The 25101-nt window shown below is 46.0% G+C and overlaps 1 protein-coding gene across 1 annotated transcript; it reads left to right on the top strand.

Annotated features, from left to right (window-relative positions):
- LOC141133985 (zona pellucida sperm-binding protein 4-like) lies at positions 1-24839 on the top strand. The gene is made up of 12 exons (XM_073623583.1): positions 1-382; positions 2208-2329; positions 3954-4050; positions 4259-4417; positions 4846-5036; positions 5692-5789; positions 5857-5984; positions 23773-23962; positions 24043-24190; positions 24272-24350; positions 24482-24589; positions 24703-24839. The coding sequence occupies exons 1-12, from the start codon at positions 208-210 to the stop codon at positions 24837-24839; spliced, it is 1632 nt and encodes a 543-aa protein (XP_073479684.1). The 5' UTR covers positions 1-207.
- The last annotated feature ends 262 nt before the right edge of the window (positions 24840-25101 follow it).

Genomic DNA, 25101 nt, shown 5'->3' with positions numbered 1-25101 from the left:
GACCCTCACTGTGCATGAGGCCATAGGCTTTATAGGCTGTCAGCAGAGGGGCTGGATGACGGTGTGCCTGTGCCAGAGGCCAAATTGTATTAGGATCACCTGTGTGCATATTACTCCCTGTTCAAACAGAGTTAAGCCCTGCCCTCTCTGCAGACTATAAATCTCTGGTCAGGGCTGAACCTCAGCATTGTACAAAAAAAAAAAAAAATGTTTTATTCCAGGGAAGGAGTAGGGCCAGCACTGCTGCTTTGGAGTTTCAGTTTGGCATGGCTGTTGTGTGATGTCAAAGGCTATTGGGATAATTCATCTCACCTCCACTGTGCTCCGAATAAAATGGAGTTGTCGTTTTCTATCTCTGCTGAAGATGTTGCGTTTGTGCTTGGTAAGTTGTTTTAAAAACTGCGTTTGCTTCACTTTTTGTGGATGAAGGTGTGTTGCCAAGCATAGGGGTGTTGTGTATAATACAAATCTTCTATAGAAGACTTGGTAAGATTTATGAATTCAGCTGTGGGTGGAAAGCCTTATATAAAGAAATGAGGCTGCCAGTGCACACTATTCTCCTGCATTAATTAATTTGTTGCTAAATGCAGGTGTGACTGAGTTCTGTATAGCCAGCCATACACGGATCAAAATTCATCTAGTTCAGCAGGGAGCGGCCGAATTTCAGCATATAGACACAGGCTGCTTGTACAAGCCGGTGGTACAGAAGTCAAGCGGCCTATTAACTTTTGTAAAAATTTCTGCACACAATCAGCACTGCCGGCTATAGCGCAGGTCTCCCTGCTGTCAGAACACAATAGCTCAGCAGGAGTGATTTCCCGAATCCACCTTCAATATGTCAATTGTGCTTTTTAGTTTTGGGTAGTGGAGAGGGATTGGAAATTCCTGTCAGTTTTTATTGCTGTCTCCTCATTAGGGAGATTCACCCTTTGTCCTGTCTTACCACTGTCACTGAAAGTAAAAGAATCCCAAATGCGGTCTAGTTCTGGGTTCCCTTAATCTACAGGAATTTCCTCACTTCCTGTTTTGGCTATAGGACAGGAAGTGAAGGTTAATCTCTCCAATGGGGCACAGATGGCAAAAATAAACCTTACAGGGGTTATAAGCCTCCCTTGCTTTATCCAAAATGGGGGGGGGGGGGGGGGGGAGAGATATGTATGTGTTACACAAGTTTGCCCCACAATCCAGCGATGTGGCCGCCCGAACCCTCGCATTTTGCCAGGTGCATATTCGTGAGTTGCGATGTGCCTCCTCAATAGTCGGGCAATCTTCTGGGATGTGTCCCAAAAGATTGCAGGGAGGGGGAGAGGTGAACTTCCGCTTGAGTCGCCTAGGTGGACCCCCCCTTATGCATGTGTGGATAAGACCTTGGGCTACATTGTAAAAGTCTGCTGATTATAATTTATAATCTACTCATTTTAAGGCCTTGTTCAGACAAGCACCGACACCTGTAGCACATTAAGGAGAACCTTATGTGGCTTCAGTAACCAGATGCTGTATGCAGGCAACCCATTTATGTCTATTGGGATGCTGGCTGGACACAACTACATCTCCCACCTTGACTTTATTTTATATCTATTTGCATGCTGTATAGTCAGCCACTGGTTCCAATTTGACAGCCATGCAGGCACATGTCCTGATTGTACAGTCTTTGGTTGGGGACACACCCACATCTGCATGGCTGTCCAGTTGGGACCAGTGGCTGTATCCAAATGCTGACATGCAAACATGGGCCTTTGCGGCAATGTATGCCCATGTAAACAAGGCCTAAAGATGTGATTTGGGGGAGACTGCAGGCATGGGTTTGAGGACTGAAATACTGTGGAGGGCTCCTTTACAAGTCTTGGACTTTTCAAGTGTATGCGAGAAGACCATAGGTGTGCGCAGCCTATTGCATTAGGGTGTGCACCCCAAAGCTCAAATACATATGCATGTGTATATGTACTGATGGTGTCAGTAGGGCAGTGGACAGTGTCAGTAGTTTTATTTTTATTCTTTAAAAATTATTTTATTTTGTAACTTTTTTTTTTTTTTTTTTTATGAAATATCAGTGGTCTAAACAGGGGGGAATATGCACCACACAAGGCGATTAGGGTGTGCCCAGGCACACCCTGTGCGCACGCCTATGGAGAAGACACTGGTGCTAGTTGGCCTTTATGTCAAATCATAATTGAAATGCATCTTGTTAACTGGCATGTTCTGATCAGATTTCCAGGATGAATTTCAGCGTCTAGAAAATGATTCTGCTTGTGGGCTCTGGATAGGACAGAGACCTAATAACACAATGGTGATTGGTGCTGCCTATGATGGATGCTACGTAAGAGAAGTGGTAAGCATTACATCTTGTTTTGGTTTTTTTTCTGTCGTGGGCCAACTCCACTTTTGAATACATAAAATTGGCCAGTGATCCTAATTAGAATTCAGAAAAATTGTTAACTTGTTCTGAGCTATGCTAGTTAGTAACCTATTAAACTAACCTTTTTTGTTTGGAGCGTAGAAGGTACTGAACCCCTTTCATGTATGTTGCAGTGACCATTTCCATAAGTACAGTAATGGGAGAGACAATTTAGTTGTCACCAGATCAGTTGTTTCATTTTCCTCTTTGGTGAAAATGTCATAAGGAACCTTCCTTAGGAAGTATACATTTCTTCACTTCTGTTGTGTCCAGGATGTAAAAGGGAATATCCCATTGCTAATGAACTTTTGACTCTTCCCTACTCAAACTGAAATTTTGTCTCTATCTACACGCATGGCGATATAATGTCCGGGGGGGGGGGGGGGGGGGGTGTAAAATAATTGTGACTTGCCCAATACAAGTACCTCATGAGTCCGTGGTGGATGAGGAGGCTTTTAGGCCTAGATCATCGGTTTTGAGCAAACGGGCTGAGACTCCAGAGATGACTGAGTTTAGTTGTGTAGCGCTACCCCTGCAGGAGCTGCTTGTGAATGAAGGTATCTCCCACCCTGCACAGCCAGGCACACAATTTTCCACCACACACTGGAGTCAAACGGTCCTTGCAGCTTTGTTTATGTATTGGGGGAATTGAACATGGATGGGGTTGAGGGTATAATGGGATGCCCACTTGATCAAAAAACAGAACTCTTCAACTCTTCAGGGACAAACTATATGCAGCCTTTATATACACTTCTCCCTTTAGCACAATCTTGCTTATAGAATAACTCCCAGGACCAGCTGGCACAGTTTTAGATGGTCTAACAAAGCCTTCCTTAGACTTGTAGCAAATGCCCTTTACAGGCGAGGACTGTGGGCCCCTTTGGTTGTGTAGCAAAAGTCCCAGTGCTCAGCTGTCCTGATGCCAGCCCTCCTGGCTGCAGCTGGCCCCCTGGCTAAGACTCAAGTCTTCCCAGACTGCTTGCACCCAGTCCTCTCAGGTATGCCTCTCGATCATCTGACTGCAACACTCACCAGCCCTCCTGGCTGTCTTCCTTCCTGGAGATTTGCCCGGCTGTCCAACACCTTGCTCCTGTACCTCTGGTCAGGACACTTCTGTGTGTTATAAAGGAGATCCATTCTGCATCTCGCACCCCCCCCCCCAGACTAGGGGCTCCCTCAAGGGCCACCAACTGCCTAACCCTGCATCTCCAGCTTCCACCCAATCTCCACTGCCCCAGCTGGGTTGACCCTGAGTATTTGAGGGGACCTGCTAACCCATCTATTGGGGGATTGGTCAGGGCCCTCAGAATACTCTAGGCAGCTCCTCCACTACAATCCTTCTAGAATCTTCTACCAGTTTCTAGAAGTAGGGGGAGGTACCAGAGGTGCTGCCTGAGTCATACCAGTCTCCCTGAGTCACTCAAACCCTGACCCAGAAAAAACCCTGACAATTTACCTACTCTATACAGAGACTCTCTAGCACACTAACTAGAGGGAGCTACAGTTGGTTAATTGTATAAATGCTTGCTCAAAAAAATTGTTTTTTTTTTTTTGATAGGATGAAGAGTATATGATGGTCCTGCTTCTAGAAGAAAATGGGAATGATACAATTGAGCAGCAACACAAGATGGAGAAAAAATGCCCAATACAGAATGGTAACATAAATCATGTCCTGTTCCCCTGAAATGAAGAGCTGTTTATGGCTTGCTTTCCCTACCTTGAGTGGTCACTGGGACACAGGGGAAATCGAGAACAATCTAGTAATTTAGATTCTTCCCTTCTATTCAAAACCAAAGCTTTCCTGGACTGTGGGTGCATAGAAGATGTACTGGTCATTGTTAAAAGCTGTTCTTTCTTGTTTAGAAGCTATGGATGCCCCAAGCCCTGACATCTGCTCTGCTGTCAGTCAAGCGAACAAACTGGCCTGTGCTGAAACTCCTGTAACCAGAGACATCTGTGAGGCGATGGGATGTTGCTATTCCCCAAATGATGCTACAATGCCCTGTTTCTTTGGCAACAAGTGTAAGTTAGCTATTGCCTTTTACACTAAAGATGTGTGGGTGGGGATAGTATGCCCATGGTCAACTTGTAGAAAACTTTATTGATCCATTCTGGCAGGTAGTTGTTAGCATCTCAGCCTTAGCTTAACAAATTATTTGACTTGAAGCCCACTCCAAAACAAGCTTGATTGGCCAAATATTGGTTTAAGTTTTGCAATTGTTAATTTGTGCTATTTGACTTTCTAATGTATTTATCTTTCCCTGTTGGTAACTAACCCATACTTGTAGGCCTTTCTAGACTCGGTATAAGACTTTCCTTTTGGGCTGTTCTGGGATACCACAATTGGAGGTGGATTCATCCATTCAAAATAGACTAGTGTCCAGAATAGTCAGACTTATGACTTGCTTGCAAACCTGATCTATATGCTGACGCACATCTGTTTCCTACAGTGACCACACAGTGCTCAGTTGATAACAGCATGGTGATTGCAGTGTCCAAAGATCTGACCAAGCCATCTTTGCTTCTGAACTCAGTCCATGTGATTGGTTTGGACAAGTCTTCCTGTTCTCAGCTTTCAGTGGCTACAAGTGACTCCTTTGCTGTGTTCAGATTCCCGTTATCCTGTGCTAATGCATATGAGGTGGGTATTACAATATATTTAAATCAACTGGAGTTTGTGGTCATAAAGTCAGTCATGGTACCCGCAAGACTAACTTTTTACATGTTTAATCATAAAAAGAGGGATTGAGATTGGAGGGTCACTGATTCTTGTAACTTTTTGGGCCAAATATACTAAACTGCATTTCTAATTGGACTGATTTCACTTGAGCTGTGACCTCACTTGGTGAGGCTGAAAATGGGTTGCTTCACTACCAAAAATGAGGATAATCACTTTAATATAAAATTTTGGTATTGTGAGATGGCTTCTATAGGTCATACTAGTTATGTTTAAACTTTATAGTACCTAATATTGTACAATCAACCCTACTCCTCTGGTCAACTAGAACATGCTTGCTTGAAACATTGAACTGAATTCTTGGGGTGTGTGTGTGTATCCTCCGAATCTAATTAGAAAAATATTCTTCCAAAATTTGAATTTCAAAAAGAATGTATAAACTTTCCTAAGAGGTCCCTTTTTTGACTTAAAATGAACCGCATGTGTCTAAATACTTGCATACAAACAGGATTCACACCTTTGCAAGTGTTACATGTGATGCCTAAAGGAGGAATTTGCATAGTACATTTAAAAAAAGCTCACTGCCTGCCTATTGTATTTCCTCCTAACTTCATACCAGGTGCCTGGTAGTCCAATGACCTATGAGACGACTATTGAAGCTGTACGAGGAATACAGACATGGCAGGGATCTTCTATCACTAGGGACAGTACAATGAGGTAAGATGAGTAAACCTGTAAAGCATAGTAAAGCCTTGGTATCTAATACTCTACTGTGTTTATCTAGGGTGACTGTGCGCTGCAGCTACATTCAGACAGGTACCATACCGCTGGCTGTGACAGTGAAAACCTTGCCACCACCTCTTCCTGTTAGCACATCTGGCCCTCTTGAGCTAGAAATGAGGATTGCACAAGGTGAGATTCTGGCCAGTTAAAGCTCTTGTTGACCAAAATGCCATGAGCAAGCCAACATGCTGCTACTAGTCTATTGTCTGTGTTGGTGTAATGTAGAATTAACCATGTATAGAGTTCAGTACACGCAGCATGGCAAAGTGGATCTTTCAGTAACTTATCTCTATAATTTGTAGTGGAAAGGTGTCACATACAAAAAAATAACTTTTTAAGGTGCCTTATACACAGGTCAGTTCTCATCCATTTATGTCAAATCAATGCTCCAAATTTAAGCAACTGTGTTAAAATTGGGTTAACGGTCCAACCTCTCCACTTATGCCTCCCTCAATAGACACTTCTGCATACAAATGACTTTCATACAGTTGACAAAGGTTCAGCCTGGTGCCTTTTCCACAAGGGGATAGGCTTGATGTGTTCCCCAGAAGTCATAAAGACTGGCACATATTTTGTAAGGGTCTTGCACATTCTAAAGTGGTGTAACATGCACCAAATCCATGTATCTGTCTAGAACGTGTACTTGATTTTTGGCACAAGTCTTGCACACTTTCTAAATGGACATAACACTTTCATAACATCTGCCCCAGTTCTCGCTGTACGAGAGGTTGGTTTTAGTTAGCTCCACTTCATAAGCTATGAACTGTTAGTGTGACTTTTTTGGTGCATTCAATGCACTGCAATGAGAAAATGGCTTATTGTAGAACTGAATTTGTTGCACAAGCCACTGTCAGAACTAAATGTTTCGCAGATCCTTCATGAATTTGGCAGAATTAATGTCAAACGTGGCTCAGGAGCTTGGTGGCGGTTAAGGCGCATCTAAGTAAGCACAGAAGCTGTATCGCCAACACTGGCATCCTGACCTCAGTCTTCCAGCAGATAATGGCAGCATCCCAGGGGGACCAAAGCCCACCCTTAGAATGGACAGATGTCACTTGGTATGGTTTTGGCCAACTTTATTATAACAGATTATTAAAGGCATCCTATGTGAACTAAAGAGTTCAAAAGCAGCTCTCCCAATGGGAGCACTATTGTGTTACTCACTCAGCAAATTGAGTGAGTGCCTCATATCATTCCAACCCAACATTCAGCCGCTTCCAGTTGCAGCCTACAGTTGGGAGGGGTGAGAATTTGGATTCTGAGGTTAACGTTAACTCTAACCTTCAGCTCGCCGTTTTTATTAAGGTCTGAAAACTGGATGGCCCCTCCAGGACCTTAATGGGCTTCTTGGGCCACCCCTTTGTTGCCATGGCTGTGTGTTTTGGGTCATTGTCATGCTGGAATACCCATCCACAACCCATTTTCTCAAATCGTCTTCCAGGGCAGCATCTGAGACAGGAAACATTAGTCCACCATTAAATTTCAGTCTTACCTGCGTGCCTCAGTAGTTTCCTCCGGACCCACAGGAGCTGCAAAAGAAACGTTTGTTATTTTACTTCAGTCTCTGTGCTAGTTGCAGGAGACTCCCTGCCAGCATCCCATCCAGCCCAGCCCCCAAGCTGCAATAATGCACTGACATTTCCCCCATGCCGCTGCTCAAGGGACCTGCTGCAGTTTTTTCACCAGGGAACTCCATGTGCAAACTCTGGCAACATACTCCCAGACATGAAGAGCGTACAGTGGTGTGGGTGCATGGATGCCTTACCCCCTGATTACAGCCGCTGCCGCGCCAGACCGGTAGGTGCCTCATGGCTTATTTTTCCCCATTCATCTTTCAGGACAGCACCATAGAGAGACACCGGCTCCTCCCCTCTTAGGAAACACCGCCTTCCAATTCAATATTTAAATCTCATCCTCCCAACGGCCCCTCAGTTCAGGTGTTTCCTCCGGTGGGGAGACACTGCTTGGGAACCGTGGCGGATCAGTCAGGGAGACTGAAGCCAAAGATTTTGTGTGAGGAAGAGGGGGAGTCGGGTCTCTCTAGCTCTTTCCCTCTACTATTGTTTGTTCAGTTAGGTAAAGGCTGGGGAAGCCTTACTTACCTGTTTTTAAAACTGAATTGGCGCGCCTCAGCCTCTCTTGGGGAAAGAGACAGCTGAGGAGGTCCGTGTTTCTTCTGCCCAGGGGGGCGCTGTGGGAAGTGCCTGAGTCTCTCCTGCTTGTTCAAGCAGCCAGCGTTTGAAGCTCTATGGCCGGGTCGGATGACGGGTGACGTCAGTTCCGGCGAGGGCGGGCACTTCCGACGATTCCGCGTCTTCCGGTTCCGGACGCGGGGAAAGAAAACGGACCGAGCGTTCGGCTGGTGCGACCCTCTTGCTTTGCTGTAGAGTCAGCTGTCGGGGGAAACGATCGACCACCATCCTCAGCGGACATGTCTGAGACAGAGGTCTCTAGAACTGCTCCAGGAGACAGTAGCACCAGCCATGCTAAGGTAAGTGGAACCCTGGGGTGGTGTTCCCTTACCTAAATCCCGATAGCTTCACGGGTGTTCTCCCCTCACTGGTGGTCGGGGGGAAGGGGAGTGTGTCTGGGACCCTGGTGGTGGTTGGTCCTGGGGGGGGCACTCCTGGTGGTCCTCTGTAAAAGCACTGGTGGGATTGGGCATTTATGGCGACTCTCTTTCTTTTTCAGAAAGCCACAGAGAAAAGCAAGTCGCCTCATGGTTCAAAGAAAAAATGCCCCTCTTGTAGAGTTAGTATGGGGGAATCCTGGACCAAGGCACTTTGCAAGGAGTGCATTGATGGATTAGTCAGGGAACAGGCAGCAGAACAGGGTACAGATCTTGCTGCATCCGTCAAAGAGCTTTCTAGCACCTTTCAGTCCTTTAAAGCACTCTTTTCTAGCTTCCAGTTGCCGCAAGCCCAAAGCAGTCCTTTACCAGTGCAGCAGAGTGTTACACCTAGCCCAGTGGATACTCCCTCTGTTAGTGGAGAGAGACCAGGGGGCTCCAGAGTGGAAATTGAGGAGGAGCCAGATAGCACCGCTTCAGATTCTCAAAGGGAATCGGATGTGGAGGAGGTGGATGGGGAATCCACAAAAACCTCTCGCTATAAGCTTTCCCTGGACGAAGTGGAGGAGCTCTTGGGAGCTATTCACACCACTTTGGGAATTCAGGAAGAAAAGAAGGTGTTATCGCTCCATGACCAAATGTACAAAGGTCTTGGGGAACAAAAAAGGAAGGATTTCCCAGTCCATGATGTATTGGTTGAGGCCATAAAGAATGAATGGAAAGATCCTGAGAGAAAACCTTTCTTTTCAAGGGCTTTGAAGCGAAGGTTTCCTTTTTCAGAAGGGGAGTCTCTAGTCTGGAATAAGACCCCTAGGCTGGATGCTGCTTTTTCTCAGGTTTCCAGGCAAACAGATCTGGCCTTCGAGGACATGGGGGTTCTTGCAGACCCCATGGACAGAAGGATGGACTCTCTCTTAAAGAAGTCCTGGGATTCGTCACAGGGAAACCTTAAGCCTGCCATGGCGGTCACAGTAGTGGCCCGCAATATGGAATATTGGCTTACGCAGATAAAGGCGCATATTGAGGCAGGAACGCCAAAAGACTATTTTGGCTTCCTTTCCCATGCTACTTAAGGGTGTAGCGTATATTGTGGACGCTTCCGCCGAATCAGTGCGCATGTCCGCAAGGTCTTCAGCCCTCACTAATTCGGCTCGAAGGGCCCTATGGCTTAAGACGTGGCAAGGAGACAGCGCGTCTAAAGTTAAACTCTGTGGAATTCCCCTCACAGGAGATCTCTTGTTTGGCCCAGGTTTAGAGACCGTTTTAGACCGGACGGCCGATAAGAAAAAGGCCTTTCCCATTAAAAAGAAGTTTGGGGAGCAGGCTAAAAGAAAGTTTCGCCCTCAGAGAAAGTTTGAAACCCCAAAAGGAGAGCGGCAGAAAAAAGCTTGGGGGCAGAAGGGCAAGGGGCGGGGAGGGGCGATTTTTCGCCCTCCTGAACAGCCCAAGAAGACCCAATGACGGGGTAACCACGGTGGGAGGAAGATTGGGGGCCTTCCTCCCACAATGGGAGATGATCACCTCCAACCAGTTTGTGTTAGGGATCATAAGAGGTTACCAGCTAGAGTTCTCAGAACCTCCTCAGCACAGACTTCTGGTCACCGAGCTGCCAAAGTGTGCAGAGAAAGCGTCAGCTCTTCTATCCTCCCTACAGGAGTTAGAGGAACAAGAGGTGATAGTGAGGGTTCCTGTAGAGGAGATAGGCAGAGGCTTTTACTCCCACATTTTTGTGGTCCGCAAGCCTTCGGGAAAATTCAGGCTTATCATGAATCTGAAGCCTCTGAATGTATCAATTACCTACAGGAAATTCCGGATGGATTCTGTCTATTCGGTGAAAGCGCTTCTTCCCCCAAATTGCTTCATGGCGTCAATAGACTTAAAGGACGCTTATCTGCACATTCCAGTCGCAGAAAGTTACCAGAGGTTTCTCAGACTGGCGGTGAAAACTGGGGAAGGAACGTTTCATCTACAGTTCAAAGCACTCCCCTTTGGACTATCCTCTTCCCCCCGCATCTTCACCAAAGTGATGGTGGAGGTCCTGGCTTTCTTGCGGCTCAGAGGCATCTCTGTAGTCGCGTACCTGGACGACCTACTCCTGTTTGCTCCTTCCCCGGAGCAGTTGTACCAGGATCTTCAGGTAGCAAGAGACAGCTTAGAAAACCTGGGATGGCTCTTGAACCTGGAAAAATCCAGTTTGGTTCCGGCCCAAAAGGTCACCTTCCTGGGCTATGTACTGGATTCGACAAAACAAAAAGTGTTCCTTCCAGCAGAAAAAATCCAGAAGGTGGACAGAGCAATATTACTGCTCCAGGGCAGCAGTCAGATCTCGGTAAGGAAAGCAATGTCAGCACTGGGCTTACTGACTTCCACGCTTCCGGCAGTTCAGTGGGCAGGGCTGCACTTTCGCCCCCTACAGCTGTTTATTCTGAGTGTCTGGGACCACAGTCCAGCATCTCTGGACTCCCTTATATCTGTGCCAAGTCAGGTCAAAAGGTCCCTCTGGTGGTGGAGGAAAGGGTCCAATCTCTCACAGGGCCTGGAGTGGGTTCTTCCAGTGTCCAGAACGGTTACGACCGATGCGAGCGGCACAGGGTGGGGAGCACACCTAGATTCCCAGATGATGCAAGGCACCTGGGAAAAGACGCAAAGAAGTCCTCGAACTGGAGGGAACTGAGAGCAATAGAGTTGGCTCTCAGAGCTTTTCAGAGAGAACTCCTGGGGCAGCATGTGAGGGTCCGTTCGGACAACTCATCAGCAGTGGCCTACATCAACAGGCAAGGGGGAACCAGGAGCAGATCCTTGTGGGGTCTGGCAGAATCCATCCTCAGGTGGGCCGAAGGGAGCATTCTCTCTCTCTCTGCAATACATCTGAAGGGGGAGCAGAACCACGTAGCAGATTTTCTGAGCAGAAAAATGCTGAAGGAAGGCGACTGGGTCTTGAACCAGGACATCTTCGAGATGATTACTCGGAAGTGGGGGGTCCCCTCCGTGGATCTCTTCGCCTCAAAGGCGAATACGAAAGCTCGTCTGTTCTTTTCCCTAAACAGATGGGACGGAGCAGCCGGGGTGGATGCACTAGCTCAGAGCTGGCGTTTCTCAAAGTGTTATGCCTTCCCCCCTCCCGTAATGATCCCAGCAGTTCTGAGAAAATTTCGGTCAGAAGACACAACCCTCATTCTGATCGCACCACACTGGCCAAGGAGGCCGTGGTTCTCCCTCTTGAAGAGTCTGACAGTGGAGCCTCCCTGGATTCTGCCTATCCGGGAGGATCTTCTCTCTCAGGGTCCAATCTGTTGCCCTCAGGTGGAGCGATGGAACCTCGCAGCGTGGCTACTGAGGAAGAATTGCTAAAGGGCAAAGGTTTCTCGGATCGGCTAGTGACCACTCTCCTAAATTGCAGGAAAAGAGAGACGCAAGCCATTTACCTAAAGGTGTGGAAACGCTTTAACAGTTGGTGCACAGAAAGCTCCTTCGATGTACGAAGTTCTGTAGCAGTATTAGAGTTTCTGCAGGCAGGAGCGGACAAAGGATTAGCCCTTAGCACCTTGAAAGGACAAGTATCGGCACTAAGCGTTTTCCTGGAAAAGCCACTAGCTATAGATCCTTGGGTAGCTAGGTTTTTTAGAGCTTTAGGCAGACAGAGGCCTGTTAAAAGTTCCCCATTCCCAGTGTGGGATCTTTCCTTAGTTTTACAGTCTCTTACAGGGGATCCTTTTGAGCCATTGGAATCCTGTACCTTGAAGTTGATCACCCTCAAAACTGTTTTTGGTGGCGATCACCACAGCAAGGAGAGTAAGTGAACTCGAAGCCCTTTCTATTAGGGCGCCTTTTTTTCAGGTTTTTCCGGACCGTTTGATTTTTAAAACGGATCCGGCCTTTTTACCAAAAGTGGCCTCTAGTTTTCATAGGGACCAGGAAATTATTTTACCTACCTTCTGTTCGAATCCTGTGAGGGAACAGGAGCATATTTTTCACAAACTGGACGTTAGAAGGTGCGTCCTTCAGTACTTAGATAGTACAAAACAGTTTAGGAAATCCGATTTTTTTTTTTTTTTTTTTGTATTGTTTTCAGGGGCTAGGAAAGGGTTCAAAGCCTCTAGACGATCAATAGCCAGATGGTTAAGGTTGGCCATTAGCCAGGCCTATGTAATCGGGGGTTTGGAGCCCCCGGAGGGTATTAAAGCACATTCCACCAGGGCAGTGGCAACTTCTCAAGCAGAGTGGGCTGGTGCTTCTCCGGAGCAGATCTGTAGAGCAGCAACGTGGTCCAGTTTTTCCACGTTTGTGAAGCATTACAGATTGGACCTGCTGTCAGCCAAAGACCAAGCCTTTGGGCGTAAGGTGCTGCAGGCAGTAGTCCCTCCCTAAGGTAAGGTGCTCGCTTATCCTCTCTATGGTGCTGTCCTGAAAGATGAATGGGGAAAAACGGAGTTACTTACCGGTAACATCCTTTTCCAGGAATCTTTCAGGACAGCACTAGTACCCACCCAGGTTTTTGATTGTCTATGAGAACTCATCGCATGAGAACGTCAGGTAAGATAAAGATTTGTATGACGTATTCTTGTGTCTCCCCAGCTGGCCGGAGGAACTCGTGAAGAACTGAGGGGCCGTTGGGAGGATGAGATTTAAATATTGAATTGGAAGGCGGTGTTTCCTAAGAGGGGAGGAGCCGGTGTCTCTCTATGGTGCTGTCCTGAAAGATTCCTGGAAAAGGATGTTACCGCTAAGTAACTCCGTTTTTTTGTTCCTCTCCTCTCCTACCCCCGTGATGTCTGCACCCGCCGCCCACTTGATTGCTGTGTTTTTTTGTTTTTTTTTTTTTTTGTTTTTTTTTGCCACAATTGGCGTCCTCCACACTGCAAAACAAGCCTCTCCTCATGGAGGCTTGGTGGGGTGTACCAAGATGGCGCCGGAGACACTTCCGGGTTTTGCTTCCAAAAACTATGGCTAGCGAAAAGAAACACACTCACAACAAACACAACGTAGGAAACCTGCTTCGAAAGAACGAAGGATTGGCGAAGAACGACCTCCCTTTTTTGTCCTTTATGCAGGAGTCAACAAAGGGAAACAGGCTTCCAAGAATACCATCAGCAGATGGATAAGAATGGCCATACAGACGACCTAATGAGGCATAAAGCCTCACTCCGCCAAGCGGGATCAGAGCACACACAACCAGAGCCTGGGCTACCTCGGTCGCAGAGAAAGCGGGGGCAACTCCAGAGCAGATCTGCAGGGCAGCGACATGGTCAAGCTTCAGTACCTTCGCAAGGCTCTACCGCATAGACCAGCTGTCTGACCAAGACCAGGCACTTGGTCGCAAGGTACTCCAGTTTCTATCCCCACCCTAGTAAGTATTGCTTGATACATCCTCTCAGATGCTGCCCTGGAAGACGATTTGAGAAAATAGTTAGGTACCCGGTAACTCTTTTTCTAAGAAGTCTTCCAGGGCAGCACTAGTTCCCACCCTTGAAAAGACAAATACCAGGTACAACGGGGGAGCTTTTAAAATTTACTGAGATTTCCTTCGGTGCTTTAATACAACTGAGGCACGCAGGTAAGACTGAAATTTATAATGGTGGACTAATGTTTCCTGTTTCAGGGAGGAGGAGCCTATCTCTCTCAGATGCTGCCCTGGAAGACTTCTTAAAGAGTTATCAGGTACTTAACTCCATTTTCAATGCCCTGGCTGAGGGAAGGAGGTTCTCAGTCAAGATTTGACAGTACATGGCCCTGTTCATTGGCCCTTGATGTGGTGAAATTGTCCTGTCCCCCTTAGCAGAGAAACGCCCCCAAAGCATAATGTTTCCACCTCATGTTTGGTGTTCTCGGGGGGGGTGGCCATTCCTCCTCAACACGTTGAGTTGATGCCAAAGGGCTTGCTTTTGGTCTCATCTGACACAACCATTTCACCCAGTTCTCCTTTGAATCGCTTACATGTTCAATAGTAAACTTCAGACAAGCTTGTACATGTGCTTTCTTGAGCAGGGGGACCTTGCAGGCGCTGCAGGGTTTCAGTCCTTCATGGTGTGGTGTTACCAATTGTTTTCTTGGTGACTATGGTCCTAGCTGCCTTGAAATCATTTAGAAAAAGGAGGGAATTGAGAAATTCCCAAAAGCAATTCTTCAAAGAGGAACAGGCAATTTTCTCCAAAAATATTAAGTGAATTTTGTACAATAAAATCATTAACGCTAGTCAAAATTACACTACCAACAACTTATTAAAATTAGACAACGTTGTCTACAGACTCAAATGGCCACCACACATACACCCCCCGAGACTAGCTTTGACAGTTCCTGAACGTCCTTCATTTTTCTTAGGATATAAATGGTGATCCTCCAGGAGGTGGTGTATTAATGTTGAATGCAAGTCAAACTAACAAAGTCCTTCCATGATATTGGATAATTGTAGGTGCAGATGACTGCAATGAACAGATGGAAAATTTCATGAGCGGTTCATGGTATCCGGGTGGGGGCGGGAGGTGTAAAACAGGGGATCTCACCGCTTTCCCGACCACCACAACCTCTGCACGGATGAAAGGCTGACACTGCATTTGCCAAAAGTTCATAGGATAATTTCCCGCAATTACTTAATTCCTCCTGGTCTCCAAGGAGCAAGCCATTGGTACTCCGGTTATCCGCTAATAAAGCCTGCAAGGCTGTCTGAGGGTTCTGCTGGCTCTACCGAGTGTCATGGAAATGTCCGAAGGGGGTTCGTTGGCTTATGGGTGGGTGAGTCCTTGCTACAGAGAGGGTAATGGCGTCATGCTAACGTGTTTCACTCGTGACCCGAGTTTCTTCAGAGCATGCGCAGACACCAGTCGAGTATCCTCAAATAGTGCAAGTGCCATTCCACGCATTGACGTCAACGCTTGGTTACACAGGTGTCCGCGTAAAGAATTGGCAACCAAACAAAATTGTAAGTACAACAATAATTAATCGGGCCATATATACCAAGTGGTTAGATGTTTAGAAATAAAAACAAAAGGAAGAAAAAAGGACTAGTTAAGAAAATATTAGTAAAAAAAAAAACAGATGGTATGAAACAGCTGATGGGAGACCCTTCTGTTGAGGGTCCATGTGTCCCAGTGTGGTAAACCATACAAGATACCAGTAACACTGTTGGAAGAAAATGTGAAATATCTCTCCAAAGGAAATTCCTATTTTAAAGATATGAGGACTGTACAGGGCCAGGGCCTATTGACTATGATTTAACAGAGGTTGCATTCATTTAACCCCAGAGGTTGCATACTGTTTAAATTTGTATATCCACATTTTCTTCTGACACAAAATCCTGTCAAAGTCACCCCTTCTAAGAGGTAAATTCCACCTATAGATGCCCTTAAAGGATAATCCGGTGGGATCACTGTCATGGAAGTTGATTAAGTGGAGGGCAAGTGGACGCTCATCCCTTTTGATAATGCTATGGATATGCTCGCCGACTATAAATTTGTTTTGTTTTGTTTTACCACAAGGGCAGGTCAACATGTAGACCACCCTAGTGGTATTGCAGTTAATGAAATTTTCTCCCTTTTGCCTTTCAGGACAGCACCCTTGGAGAGGGCGCAGCTCCACCTCTTAGACAGGAAACACTGCGTGACAACGCCTCTTTAAAAAGCAGCTGCTTCCACCATGCCGTCAGTTTTAGTGTTACCTCCGCCATGGTTGAAGCACTGCTTGGGGAACCAGAGGGGCTGTGCTCTCTCCAAGGAGAGGGTTTTGGCAGGACCTCCACGTTTTGGGTACTCAGACCAGCCCAGTTCCTTCCCACACGTGAGGGGGGGGGGGGTGCTCCGGTGTCCCTTCCTTCTCCGGCTCACAGGAGTAATGGTCTGCCGGAAGTTTTCCACCCGGGGTGTTCTGGGGGCTGCGGTTGTGCTCAGTAAGAGTGGCCATGCCAGGCCTCTGCATGGTGGCGCCGAATCCCGGACAGCGGATGACGCCAGTTCCGGTGGGCGGAGACTTCCGGCGGGGCGTAGCAGCAATTGGTTCCTGCTGCTGGAACGCAGGAGGAAGGGGCGGGTCCTCTGGCCGGGACTTCCTTTTGTTTGGCACATGGAGCCTAGTAAACAGTGCAGCAGCTGCAGATTTCACTATGGAGACAGTGGAATCGTCAGCAGAAATGGCGGATGCAGGCGCCCAGGTTCCTGGCCAGGCCCAGGTAGGAGAGGTGCGGTGACACCTTTCCTTTTTATATCACTGGGTGTTTTTACACTTTTTTTTCTCTTTTTTTTTTTTTTTTTTTTTTTTATGGTTCAAAGCCTGTTGCTGTCTGCTATGGGGTAAAATTTTTCCATTAGCAGTTCAGCAAAGGAGTGAGACTCTGGACACTTGGGGTGTTGGCTGGAGGTACTACTTTTCTCTGAAGCCTTAGTTCTAAGGACCTGGCTTTTTCTTGTTTCTCTGTTTCAGAAAGCTACTGCCAAATCAGAACAGGGAGAAAGTGCCCCTCATGCAAAAATCCTTTAAGGGACTCTTGGCCCAAACCACAGTGCAAATCCTGCATTTTTAGATTTAGTAAAAGAATCCTCACAAGAGTGCAAAGAACACTTATCTTCTGTGAGGAAGGAATTAGCAGAGGCCCTAGAGACAGTGCGTTCCCTTGTGAAACACGGCCAGAGTTCCAGCCAAGAACAGAGTTCTCACTCCAGTTTCCCTCAGTCCACTTCCAGAGAGGAGGAAAGGGAAAGCATTCCACCCTCAACCATTGATTCGGAGGAGGTGGAAGAAGAGTCAAGATCATCTAGATATAAGCTTTCACTTGAGGTGGATGAATTACTCAAGGCAATTTTATACTACCCTGGAGATCCAGGAAGAAAAAGCTCAGCTGTCCGTGCATGACATGTACCTGGGGCTGAAGGAAATTAAACACAGGGTGTTCCCTGTGCATAAAGTGTTAGCAGACACTATTAAAAGAATGGAAGGATCCAGAGGTGTGTGTGTTTGTGTTTTTTTTTTTTTTTTTTTTTTTTTTTTTTTTTTTTTTTTTCTAGAGCCCTCAAAAGGAGGTTTCCTTTTGAGAATGAGGAACTGTTGTGGAATAAAAAACCAAAGATAGATGCTGCTTTTTCTCAAGTATCTAGGAAAACTGATTTAGCTTTTGAGGACATGGGTATTCTCAAAGATGCTATGGATAGAAGGGCAGATGGGCTACTGAAAGCCTGGGACTCATCTCTAGCTAATCTTAAGCCAGCAATGGCAGCTACAGTTGTGGCTAGGAATCTGGAGTGTTGGTTAGATCAACTTAAAAATCATGTAGTTGCAGGTACCTCCAGAAAAGACTTATTGGAGTCCTTCCCTACCCTGATTAAGGCAGTAAAAATATATGGCAGATGCCTCTACAGAATCTATCAGGATGTCAGCCAGGTCCTCTGCGCTTGTTAACTCAGCAAGAAGAGCACTCTGGCCTGGTCAGGGGATTCAGCTTCTAAAGTAAAACTGTGCGCCATTCCCTTTTCAGAAGACCTGATGTTTGGGCCAGAACTGGAGACTGTCCTTGACAGGATGGCAGATAAAGCTTTCCCACAGAAGAAGAAAATGGTACAGCAGAGGAAAAATTTTCCTCCCTTTCGACAAGCCGATAAGGAAAAGGATCACGCACAGAAGACCCTGGTCTTCTCAGAGGAAGAGGTAGAGGTGGGGTACTCTTTAAAACCCCAGAACAAACCCCTCAAACAATGACCATCTAGTAGGGAGGAGACTACGGGACGACTTACCAATTTGGGGAAAAAACAAGAGTCCTTTTGTTCTGGGGTTAATCAAAAAGGGGTTATCAATTGGAATTCTCACAAAGCCCCCCCCCCCCCCCCAATAGGTTTTACATCACAAACCTGCCAAAGGATCGGGAAAAGGCTCTGGCCATGAAGTCTGTTACAGGAACTGATGCAACAGAAGGTCATTTCCCAGGTTCCAAAAGATCAAGAGGGGAAGGGGTTTTACTCCCACATTTTTCTGGTCAAAAAGCCATCAGGAAAGTTCCACCTGATTCTCAATTTCATCTTTCCTCCTCTCCAGGATATTCACAAAAGTGATGGCGGAATCTTTGGAGCCCCTGAGGGCTGAAGGGGATTTTCAATAGTACCCTATTTGGACAACCTGCTACTGTTTACAGACTCAAAGGGTCAAGTAGAGGTCACCCTACAGACAGTTCAAACACATCTAAAGTTTGGGATGGCTTCTCAATCTTCAGAAGTCAAACTTTAATACCATCTCAAAGGGTAAGGTTTCTGGGGTACGAAATAGACTCAATAGAACAGAATTTTTCTACCCCAGGAGAAAATAAAGATGCAGTTGACCCTGAAAAACACTTCAATCCAACGCAGAGATCTCTGTAAGGCAAGCCATGTCTGCTCTGGGACTGACAGCGGCAATTCCTTCGGTACAGTGAGCCAGGTTGCATGCCCGTCCTCTGCAATCGATATTCTGATGATTGGTCATACAGGAACCACCTGGAGAAGAAATTCAACATGGGGGCAAGAGCAAAAAGATCGCTCTGGTGGTGGAGGAACCAAGGAAACATTTCAAAAGGACTTCCTTGGGTCTTTCCGGTAACCAGAAGGCCGACTACAGATGCCAGCGCATAGGGATGGGAGCTCATCTGAAGAAAACAATTCAGGGAGTTTGGACCAAACCAGAAGTGAAGATCTTCAAATTGGGGAGAGTTAAAGGCTGTTCACCTAAACCTCCTCTCCCTCCGGGAATTTCTAGTGAATCACATGTCCAAATATTGTCAGATAATGACGGCAGTATTTAACATGGCAAAGGGGCACAAAGCAGAACCCTAATGGGTCTAGCTCATCGGATCCTAAGATGGGCAGAAAACAATGTGGCCTCTCTATCAGCAGTCCATCTGAAGGGGACGGAAAACACCTTAGCAGATCTCAGCAGGAAAGAAATAAGGGAAGCAGAGTGGTCTCTCAATCAGGAATTATTTAAAACAATTCCAGGAGTTGGGGTTATCCCCAGGTGGACCTCTTTGCAAAACAGGAAAATGCAAAAATACCAGTCTTCTTCTCTCTTCAGACAGGATCAAGCTCTCGTGGTAGATGCATTAGCTCACAAGTGGGACTTCCATCTCTCCTACACTTTTCCCCCGTTTCAGCTGATACCAAAGGTGTTAACCAAATTCAGATTGAAGTCCACGGCGCTAATATTAATAGCTCCTTATTGGCCAAAAAGACCTGGTTTTCAACCTTGATGAACCTCTCAGTGAAACCTGCTTGGAGATTACCAATCAGGGCAGATCTGAGTCAGGGCCAAATTCTCCATCCAGATCCAGCTTATCTCAAACTAACAGCTTGGTTTCTGAAGAACAAATCTTAAGACAGAAGGGTTTATCAGAGAACCTTTTATTTCTACCCTTCTTGCAAGTAGAAAAGTGACAAGACATTTACTTTAAAGTCTGGAAGATCTATAATTCTTGTGTTCCAGTAAAAACTTTGATTTTCGTACCACATTTTCAGTTTTGGAATTTCTTCAAGAGGGATTGTCGAAGGGGTTAGCAGCAAGTACGCTCAAGACGCAGGTAGCTTTATCAGGTGGTGTTGGGTTTTTTTTTTTTTTTTTTTTGCAATGGCAAGTAAAGCCTAGACCTGTTTTCCCAAATGGGATTTATCCTTTAGTTCTTCAGGGACTAAGGCACAGTTTTGAAGCATCATTAAGTTTCTTGCGTTAAAGACTGTTACTGGTAGCAGTAACTTCTGCACGAAGAATTGGTGAGTTACAAGCCCTTTATGAGATGTCTACAGGATAGGGTAGTCTTAAGGACGGTTCCAGCATTTCTACCAAAGGTGGCTTCGGTTTTTCACCGTAAACAGAAAATCCTTCTCCCTACTTTTTTGTTCTTTACCTTCGGGGGCAGGAGAAGAAGCTTTCCATACTCTTGATGTCAGGAGGTGTCTGCTTAAATATCTGGAAAGAACAAAGGAAATCAGAACATCATCTTCACTTTGTTTTAATGGAAGGTACTCACAAAGGAGGTAAAGCTTTCAAGAGCACCTTCGGAAGATGGTTAAAGCAAGCCATTAAAGAGGCATACAGATCTTTGGGTCTGGAACCTCCGGAAGGGGTATTACCTCATTCTACTCGTGCAGTGGCGGCATCATGGGCAGAAAGGGCCGGGGCATCTCCTGAGCAAATCTGCAAGGCTGCCACATGGTCCAGTTTTTTGACCTTCATAAGGCACTACTGCTTGGATCTACTATCAGCCTCGGACCAATCATTTGGTAGGAAGGTTTTGCAGGCAGTAGTCCCACCCTGAAGTAAGTTTCTCGGTTATCCTCTCCAAGGTGCTGTCCTGAAAGGCCAAGGGAGAAAACCTTAGACTTACCGGTGACGGTATTTCTATGAGCCTTTCAGGACAGCAGCCTACTTCCCTCCCTTGGTTATCATATGTAAAGTATAATTTTATAGGACCTGGTAATTGTCTGATTATATTTTCCAGTATGTCAGAGGATTGCTCGTAGAAATACCGTCACCGGTAAGTCTAGGTTTCTTCCCCCCCCCCCCCCCCATCTTCCCATCAGTCAGCGAACACATTCGACATTCAGATGTGGCAAATCAAACAGCCAGTTAGAGATAGCTGTTCTCTGGTATTCTGAATGGGTGAGACCACCCCCTCCCAGAGTCTGAGATGTAGGCATGCATATGAGGGGGGGGGGGCAGGGTTTTTTTTTTTTTTCCAGGGGACCATTGATGGCAGACACAATGGGTCTACCGGGTGGGTCTGTTAGGGATTTGTGAAGCTCGGGTTACAAGTGAAACGCGTCAGAATGACACGATTGAGCTCTGTAGCAAGGACTCAGTCCCACCCACAAACCAACGAACCCCCTTCAGACATTCCTGTGACACTCAGTAGAGCCAGTGGAAGCCTCAGACGGCCTTGCAGGCTTTTTTACCGGAGTACCAACAGCTTGCTCCTTGGAGAACAGGAGGCATTGAATAATTGCTGATAGCTCATAGGATCGCTTCCGGCAAGCGCAGTGTCAGCCTTTCGTCCGTGCAGAGGTTGCGGTGGTCATCGGGAAAGCGGTGAGATCCATTGTTTTACACCTCCCAGCTAGGAGAATAGTATACATACTCGCCTGCACCCTAGACATGTACCAACCCACCAGCATAGAGGTTTTATGGCTTAAATCTGCTGCCCTGTAGTTTCAAGCTCGTAAAGGAACCTCCCACACTATATTACCTGTCTACTCTCCTACATTGTAATTCCAGGGTCTGGTCCTCTTACCCCCCCCCCCCCTTCCCGTGTCAGGGTACCATGAACTGCTCATGAAATTTCCATTTACTCATACTTACAAGTATCCAATATCATGGTTATACATATTCATGGAAGGACTTTTTGACTTTCATTCAACATTAATATACCACCTCCTGGAGGGTCACAAATTTTTTTTTTTTTCTAAGAAAAATTAACGTTCAGGAACTATCAAAGCTAGTGTTGGGGTGTACGTATGTGTGGTGGCCATCTGAGTCTGTAAACAGCGTTGTCTAATTTTAGTGAATTGTTGGTGGTATTGTCTATTTTTGATTAGTGTTAAGTGACCTTTGTACAATAATCATTTTATATTTTTGGAAAAAATTGCCTGTTCCTCTTTGAAGAGTTGCTTTTGGGACATTTTTCTCAATTCCCTCCCCTTTTTTCTATATGCTTGACAAATTCAGAGGAACACCTCCCAGTCTGCATTTGGGGTGTGGGGGGGTTTGTTTTTTTTCTGCGGTGTGAGTATTCAGTGAACCTTTAGCAGGTGCTGTTAATTTCAGCTTCCTGCCCTGGGCCATGATTACAAAGGTTAGAGCCTCTCAAGTCAATTTTACCTCATTTTTCTTTTGTATATGCCTTGAGATCATTGTCCAAGATTCTCCTGTGTAGTTCTGGGCTGATGCCTCACCATTCTCATGATCATTGAAAGTCCACAAGGGGAGATCTTGCAGGGAGCCCTGGACCCAGGGAGATTGGTGTGGGGGTGTCCCCCCCCCCCCCCCATTTGTGAATAATCGCACCCTCTCACCAAGCTGATTGGTCTTGTAGCCCATTCCAGCCTTGTGTAGATCTACAATATTGTCCTGGACAGCTCTTTTTGGTCTTGGCTGTGGTGGAGAGATTGGAATCTGATTGCTTCAGCGGACAAGTGTCTTTTTATACCGCTAACAAACTAGGGGGTTTCTCCCCCCACTCCTGCACATGGCACGCCTATGCACTTATACAACTGGACAAAAGTAGCAACCGCCCCAAACCATAACCAGCCTTTGCAGTAAGGGGCACATCACAAACCATTTTACCAGCTAGCCTGCAAAAACAACCAAATTGACCTTGCCTAACAGACGCTGTGGCGCACATGTGAAAACACTCTTTTAATGTGACTTGTTAGATGGGGTCAATTTTGGTGTGGTAACATGGATGTAAACCCAATTCATGACATTTTGAGCTTGGCACATGTTATCTCTCCAAAGCACCAGTCCCATGTTTCTTCTGTTCTGTAGCTCTTATCAGCCTGATTAACTTCTGACAAGTTCTCCAACACAGATAAAAGCAGCCTGAAGTTTGTTCTGGGAGGTTGCTATAGATTAATGGAGTTCTGCTTGATTCTGAGCAGACTCGAGCTCTGCACATTGGCAAAAGTTATGTGGAGTGGGGGTGTGTGCCTTTCCTCCAATCAGCTGTATGCCAATCCACTCCCAGAGCTGACCAGGAAGAGAATTTGTAACATGATGTGCCCTTTCTAAAGAATATATAAAGCGGAAGAAGGCAGATATGCATGTAAAACGTATGCAGGGAGAATTGTTTCATCTCTATCATCTGAGGCTGTTCACTTCACTGGGTATATGGGGATTTGCATGCACTCTGAAGTGACACTAAAGGTTTAGGTGCGTGTTTGTCATTTAAAAAAAGTCATACTTAAGGCAGCTCCTCCCTGCAGTAGATAACCCCCTCTGGGAAGCTTTCTCCTGAGGGGGTTACCCTGCGGGCACGCTCCTGTGTCATACTCTGTGTCCATGGCCGCCGAGTATATGACATGAGTATATGTCGTTGGAGTTGACTGACAGCAGCAGGAGCCAATGGCTGCGCTGCTATCAATCTATAGCCATGGAGAGAACGACGCAGGATCGCGCCCACGGAAATTTGGGGCTCAGGTAAGTAAAACTGAGGGGGGCTGGGGGGCCAGACACTGCAAGGTGTTTTCCACCTTAATGCATAGGATGCATTAGGGTGAAAACAAGCCTTTGCCAACCCCTTTAAGTAAGATGCACTTCATACAACTTGCATGTTTCAAATCTTAAGTGGGGGGGGGGGGGGGGGGGGAGACGCTTGTGGTTCTGCATATGTAACTGTTCTTTTATGTAATGCAGATCTTGCCTATGGATCATACTACAGTGAGGGGGACTATCCTGTGGTCAAAGTGCTCAGAGAACCAGTCTACCTGGAGGTCCGTATCATACGGAGAACAGACCCAAACCTGGTCCTTGTCTTAGATGACTGCTGGGCCACTAACTCTGCAGATCCTACACTCCTTCCTCAATGGCCCATATTGTTTGACAGGTGGAAAATCTGTAGTGCAAAAAATGATTTAGAATACCTTTTATGCGGAACTCTATTCTTTTAAATGTATTATATTGCAGTTGCCCTTTTGATGGAGACAACTACATTAGCAAGCTGATTTCTGTTGGAACTGCTTCACAGGCTGTACCCTTACCAAACTACTACAAGCGCTTTCTTGTAAACACCTTCACATTTGACTCCAGTACCCAGCTTGCCCTTGAAGACCTGGTAAAAAATTCTGGGGGGTTTGGGGGGAGGAAAGGGGTTGGGTGGTTTCTTTGTGGTTTAACAGTGTTAACTTGTCTGCAGGTATACTTTCACTGCAGTGCTTCTGTTTGTCTGCCCTCTACCATGGACAACTGTGTGGCTTCTTGTGGGCTAAGGAAAAGTGAGTAGCTTTTTATACAGAGCCTAAAAACAATGTGTGGTTTTTGGGAGACCTTTGTTCTTTGCAACCTAAGATCTAATTTGTGGGGTGGATTTTTTTTTTTTTTTTTTTTCCCTAAAATGCTGTTTCAGGGAGAATGGCTAAACACCAGGATTTGATGTCTCTGAAGAACACGGTGACTTCTCAAGGACCTGTTGCATTTATTTCTGAGCATAATGTAGAAATGCTAAAACTGGAAGGTAATCTTTGTGTGGTTGTTTTTAGTGTGTGTGTGTGTGTGTGTGTGTGTGTGTGTGTGTGTGTCACTAATACCACTTCTTTTTTTTTTTTTTTTTTTTTTTTTTTTTTCCAGGTACTAATCCCTCACAGTACTCCACATTGGACCTGGTTAGAGCACTAGTAACTGCTGGTGTTGTTGGGTCTGTAGCTGTTCTAGGTTTATGGATGCGTTGCAGGAGACAAACTTGCACTTTTAAAACAAATGCTTAAATAAAAAAATTTTCCTAATATGCCTCTACTGTCTTTGTTCCATCATGTCTCTAGAAAGGCATGTAAAATGTCTGTCTTGAAGAAATTTAACTTGGGCAGAAATGAACTACCTCCTACAAATAGGAGGGGGAAGGAAGACAAGAAAGAAGTCATGGCTTAGCAGTTGACTTTAAGTCATTGTTTTCAATGACGGTTGTTCACATACATGCGTTGCGATTCCTCTACGAATGCAATTAAAGTCTTGTGAGTTTACTGTGTTGCG

Source organism: Aquarana catesbeiana, linkage group LG03 (genome assembly GCF_042186555.1).
Source record: "Aquarana catesbeiana isolate 2022-GZ linkage group LG03, ASM4218655v1, whole genome shotgun sequence".
NCBI classification, from domain to species: domain Eukaryota; kingdom Metazoa; phylum Chordata; class Amphibia; order Anura; family Ranidae; genus Aquarana; species Aquarana catesbeiana.
Note: the sequence above shows the minus strand (reverse complement) of the source record. Positions and strands in the feature narration are given on the sequence as shown.

Bases quoted from the DNA above. Each gene is read 5' to 3' on its own strand.
- LOC141133985 (XM_073623583.1), top strand. From the start codon at position 208: ATGTTTTATTCCAGGGAAGGAGTAGGGCCAGCACTGCTGCTTTGGAGT. The intron at 383-2,207 runs GTAAGTTGTTTT...TGTTCTGATCAG, and splicing joins AGATGTTGCGTTTGTGCTTG to ATTTCCAGGATGAATTTCAG. The intron at 24,191-24,271 runs GTAAAAAATTCT...ACTTGTCTGCAG, and splicing joins AGCTTGCCCTTGAAGACCTG to GTATACTTTCACTGCAGTGC.